Source organism: Panicum hallii, chromosome 6, assembly GCF_002211085.1.
Source record: "Panicum hallii strain FIL2 chromosome 6, PHallii_v3.1, whole genome shotgun sequence".
NCBI lineage: Eukaryota > Viridiplantae > Streptophyta > Magnoliopsida > Poales > Poaceae > Panicum > Panicum hallii.
In genome coordinates this window covers 31,228,012-31,233,726 of record NC_038047.1, presented here as the reverse complement: position 1 = coordinate 31,233,726, position 5,715 = coordinate 31,228,012, and the positions used below count along the sequence as shown (strand labels likewise).

The following is a 5,715-nucleotide window of genomic DNA, read 5'->3' as shown; positions in this document are numbered from 1 at the left end:
CTTGGATCCGCTCTGCTCCGCCTGCTTTTCTGCGCTGCTCGCCGCCAGCACCTGCGTCGCGCCCAATCCGAGCCACCGCCCCGCGCCGCCAGCGCCCAGCGCCTGCGCTCGCTCCCTCCTCGCGCTGGCGCCGCTCCGCGCCGCCTGCAGCCGCTCGCCGCGCCTGCTCCCACGCGCCCGCGAGCCGCCCTGCCCGCCTTGGGCTCGCCCGAGCCGCCCGGCCTGCTCCTGCGGCTGCCGCCTGAGCGTCCGGTAGAGGAGAGAGAGAGAGGGAGGGAAAGGAAAAACGAGCTAGAGATAAGGATGGGCTGTGCTGCCAATGGGGAGAAAAGGGAAGGCGCCAGGGAAAGGGAAAGAGGGAGAAGGAGAAGTGGAACTCCTACAAGGACTTGTGCCCAATTTAGAAAAATTTTAGGGACCTTTTTGTAAAACATAAATTTCCCACTACTCTAAAACCCAAATGAAGAAGTGCCCAAAATGAAAGTTGGAGAGTTTTTCAAACTCTACAACATTGCTTTAGAGCTCAAGTTCAAAAACTCAAAACTTATATTTTTACACGTGAATTTTTGAACAAAAGTTGGATTTGAATTGTTTTTATCCTAAAGAGTGAAACTTTATAAAATTCAGGACCTAAATGCAAGCATTTATGACACGTCATGATGACGGGATAGACTCGTCATAATGATTGGATAGACATGTCATGATGACTTGCATCTTTTACACTTTAGTCCTGAGTAACTTTGAAAGTTACTTTTGTAAATCAAACACTTGCATAAAAGGACTTGTACTTTTATAAAATTACATAAATATTCTTATTTTCACCATTTTACCCAAAATTTTTATACAATTCAACACACACATTTCAAATAAAACTTTTGGAATAAATAAATATATATTTTTACAAGACATAAAGTAAGAAAAACATATTTGCAAAACTACCCTTCACTTATTTTGAAGTTAACTCCTATCCAATTACATTTTGCAAAAACAACCCTAGGTTTTTTGTGTAATTAAAAAAATACCCTTTTTACTTGCACTTTAAATTTTTCAAAAACTTCACATAAACACACACAAGCTTTATACAAACAAACACATATTTCACACTAACAAATATATGTCTAGCATTATAAGTATATGAACTGTCACAACGACGGTCTTAGCCCACGGCGCAAGACCCTGCCGGCGCGCCACTTGCAGGCCGGCACCCTCATCAGGCACTGCATTCACACTTAAGGCGGTAAGTCTCTTCCCAGGACCCACGGGGACGGCTATAAATAAAATAGATGGGCAATGTGTAAAGGGATCGGATCGAATCGACCCGAACTCAGACTCAGCTGAATACTACCACCAGCTCCACACAGGACATAGGGTATTACGCTCATAACGATCCGAACCTATCTAAACCACCTTATTTCCCGATCGTCACACGGTCGGAACCCTAATGCGTGTTATACCCCTGGCCGAATATCTAAACAGGGTTCCCATGAATCCCTGCTCACGGTATTCACCCACCGACAGCAACCTGGGACAGAGAGAAGCTGCAAAACTTTTTTAGCCCAATATCGTGATATTATCTGCAGCATTCCTATCTGCACGAGGAGGCAGACCAACTTATGGGCTTGGCATTATGAGCGATCGGGAATTTTCTCTGTCAAATCAGCTTATCGAATGCTAATTCTAAAGAAGGAGCATGGCGAAGCATGGCTAGAGGGCAGAGCCGGAAAATCAGATGTGGAAGGAGAGCACAGGGACTGGTCAGCTATCTGGAAAGTCCAAGTGCCATCAAAAATACGTGTTTTCTTGTGGAGGCTGGCACGACACTCGTTGCCATCAGGAGATGTCCTTAATCATAGAAACATGGCAGCACAAGGAGCATGCGCCATATGTGGAGAGCAAGTGTGTGTGGGCACTCGAGAGCGAGGAAATCACTGAACATCTGTGCAAAGATTCAGAAGCAGGATGCCAAGGGCTGGCTGGCAGAGGTGATATCGTCGTTGCCACATTTCGAGCTGACCCGGGTGGTTGTAACATTGTGGGCGATCTGGCATGCGAGGCGGAAAGCAATCCATGAGACTATGTTTCAGAGCCCATTGTCAACTCACAAGTTTGTGGACAGGTTTGTTTTAGAACTGAACCTGTTGAACACCCAACCAAGTGAGAAGGGAGCGAGAGGCTCGGGTGCTCCCAGGTGGATAGCCCCTCCAGCTGGTCTGATGAAGATCAATGTTGATGCAGCTATGGCCAAAAATTCCGGCGTTGTGTCGATGGCAGCAGTGGCCCGTGACTCGGCCGGTCTGTTCATGGGAGCTTCGGCGGTGGTCTCGCGTGATATTACAGACCCAGAGACGCTGGAGGTGCTGGCGTGCAGGGAAGGATTGGCTCTAGCGAGCGACCTGCTGTTGCAGCGTCTAGTTGTCACGATCCAAAACTTTTTAATGTGATAAAAAATTTAACAACATCATCATAAGCATCATTCAAGTATAATGAAGCATCATGTGCATATAATGGTTTGAGATAATTGAATTTCTTGCTTTGTTTGAGAAGAGGATTGTGAAGAAAGTTCAAATTTTGTTAAGTAACTATGCTCCTAAAAATTTTATTCAAATACTAGATTTCATGTTAACCCGAGCCATAAAATTCTTGAAAATTTAAAAACTGCAGTTTTGCTCGAATTTTTGTGAGCAATCCTTAATAGCTTTTTGAGTTTTTGTTGTTGCATTGTGTTAATCTTACTCCAATAAAATTCTGATGATTTTTGGAGCTCGGGAAGTACAAGATTTTGAATTTAGAAGTTGAATCACCGTTTTTCTTTATTTCTTACTCACCCGGGCCCACCCGTCAGCAGACCCACCTGTCAGCCTCCCCGTCCCCAGCGTGACGCGGCCCGGCGTCGCCGGTTGGCCAGCCGCGGCGGCATCGCCACGCCGTCGGCCGCTGGCTGGGCCAGCGTGGCCGCGGGGCGACGCCACCCGGCGCTCGCGCCACCTTCTTCGACTCCTCTCTCCCTCACGGGCGCATTCTTTTCTCCCCGCGAAACCCTAAGACCGAACCAACGCCGCTTCTTCCTCCTCCCGCCGCCCACCGCGATTCGCCGCCGCTGGCGAATCCCCGTCCGATTCCGCGCACGCACAGCACCCCCTGCCCCTCCTCGCTCGGCCCCGGCCCTCAACCGCTTCCCTCCTCCCTCGCAGCCGCTCCTCGACGCGCGCCTTCGTCCGCCGCCGCCGCTCTCCGCCTTGCACCACCCGTTCGTGCCGCTGGTGAGCACCCCCAACGCGCCGAGCCCCTCCTGCGCGCTCTGCATTCCCCTGTTCACGCGTGTGGCCGTGCCTCGCTCGCCGGCCGCCGCGACATCGCCTCGCGCATGAGCCGTGTCGTGGACGCGCTCTGGTGCGCCCCGGTGGCAAGTCAAGGCCCGCGGTCGGCCACACGCGTGAACAGGGGAATGCAGGGTCCCCTGTTCACGCGCTCTGACTTCTAAGTGATAACTCTACTTAGAAAAATTGTTGCGGTGCATGTTAATATTCTGTACACTTAGTTAGGATTTATTTTTGCCAAAGTGAATGAATTGCTTAATAATTGTTAGGATGCTCTAGAAATGTCAAATTAAATCCTATTGGAATCTAGTAAAATGTTCTATCTAGGGGTACAACTTGTGCAAATGATTTTATACTGTTTAATAGGATTTTGGAGTGTCAAATGAATTTTTGCCTGCATGCTTATCTAAATTATAACTTTTGTTTAAAAGGTGATAAAATATCCAAACCACTTCTGTTAGCTTTGTCTACATGTCTAGTTTCTCTATTAATTTCTTAAGAATTTATGGAAATGTTTAACATGCCTTCTAAGATTTAGCTTGTTTAAATTAGCTGAAAATTTTAGATTTCATAATAAGTCTAATGAAGTAATTTTATTGCAAATCCAACTCTCATGAGTTCCTTATGATGCTCTCTGTATGCAAACATTAAATCTTGATTTATACTTGTTATATGAGTTGTTTTAAGCAATCCTCGTTTTGATTCTTATATTTGCGAACGTAATCGGTGAGCTCCTTATCTAGGGTTCACGTGCTTCCTTGTTAAATGTGATGCTCATTCTTCATTTCATCATATCATTCTCATATCATCAACATCATGCTAATGCATACATTCCATTCATACATTATAGTGACTGAAACACCGAAGAACGAGCCCGTTGAGCCCGCCGAGATCGTCGAAACCGAGTCGGGAGTTGAATTTGTTGTCAAGCCGGAAGATAACCAAGGCAAGCAGCTAAGCATGATTTCTTGATCCATTTAATTTGATTTGGATTTAGTTATCTCACTCGGATATATATATGTTTATGCTAATATTATCTATTGCATTGTCGATCCTATTTTTATGCATTGACCTCCCTTGCGTTTATATACCCATGTCTTGACACTTGTAGTTAGTAACTAATCAATTGGATAAATGTTTAGCCATGCTTAGAATTAATCTGTAACTTGGGAGAAATTGTTGGGAATAGGATCACTTGCACAATACACAACTTTTACCTTGCTTGCGATTGTCCGGGTTTGGGATGTTGAAAGTTTGTATGGGTCTAGTTGGAAAAAAAAATAGTTTCATGGTTTGGGCGGAAGGTAGGTCCTCAAGAAAGGAGTCTCGTAGGCATAGTCCGCTTGAATCGATTAAGGACCATCCATGGATGACCTCGGTTTTGAGCGTGTTATCATCCTAACACATATCCAATCATGGTATGGACGAGCCAATTACCTTCTAAGTATTAATCTTTGATGCACGGTCCTAGATGCGTGGCCATAGGGTTTTGTAGAGAGGCTTAGGGGTGTCCCCGGTGGACCTATGTAACTCTCCGCGCAAGTTAGGCGTGATGTTCAACGGTTGAGACTTGTCGGGAAAGGTTGATGCGAGTACCCCTTGCTCAACGTGATCAGTTGGGTGAGTCACATTGTCCTTGTGTCATGTGGGTAAAGAAGTACACCCTTACAAGGTTAATGAATCAATTCGAATTGCCGCACTCTCCGTTATGAGCAAGCTCAATATCCAATGAATTCTTCGTAGAAGTATCGTTTTGTTCGGATGTGGTACATGTCACCTCACGATACTTAATTATTTTGTAATTCAATTGGTTTGGACAAGATAATTAAAATGCTAGGAAGCTAGGTGTTGGATTAGAAAGCTCATGCTTATGCAAATTACTTAACTCTAAAGACTTATTTGTGAGCCCTCATTTGCATAATCCTTGGTTATTAATTAATTTGCGTAAGTTTTGCGAGTACCTTTGTACTCATGTTGCTTTATTAACTAAGTTGCAGGTGAGCCGGAGGTTGTGTTTGGCCACTTCTATCCCGCCGACCCTGGTGCGGGCGATGAGTAGGTCGATGCGGTCTGGATGGTGTCGTTGAGCAAGACCCCATCAATTTATCATTAATTAGTTATCCGCTGCGAACTCGTTGTTTTGGGGATGACATGTTCAACTTTTAATTTCATAAACTATATCCCTTCCTAAAGTAGTGAGCCCGAGACTTGTATTTTGTCGTTGAACTTTAATTTCGGATATGAATCTATTCCTTGTTGAACTTATAATGTTTAGCGTAACCTTTATTGCTTAAAATTTGCGCTTTGTGATCCATCGGTGATATATGAGATTGTGACGGTATGTGTATATGCATGATCTTGGGCATATGGTGGAGCACGTATCGGAACTACCGGATTT

The 5,715-nt window shown here is 45.3% G+C and overlaps 1 protein-coding gene across 1 annotated transcript; it reads left to right on the top strand.

Moving 5' to 3' along the window:
* Positions 1 to 1,883: 1,883 nt before the first annotated feature.
* Positions 1,884 to 2,441, top strand: LOC112898193. Its single transcript, XM_025966569.1, has one exon. The coding sequence runs from the start codon at positions 1,884 to 1,886 to the stop codon at positions 2,439 to 2,441; it is 558 nt and encodes a 185-aa protein (XP_025822354.1).
* The last annotated feature ends 3,274 nt before the right edge of the window (positions 2,442 to 5,715 follow it).

Excerpts from the sequence above, each read along its gene's own strand:
- LOC112898193 (XM_025966569.1), top strand. The coding sequence starts at position 1,884 with ATGTGGAGAGCAAGTGTGTGTGGGCACTCGAGAGCGAGGAAATCACTG.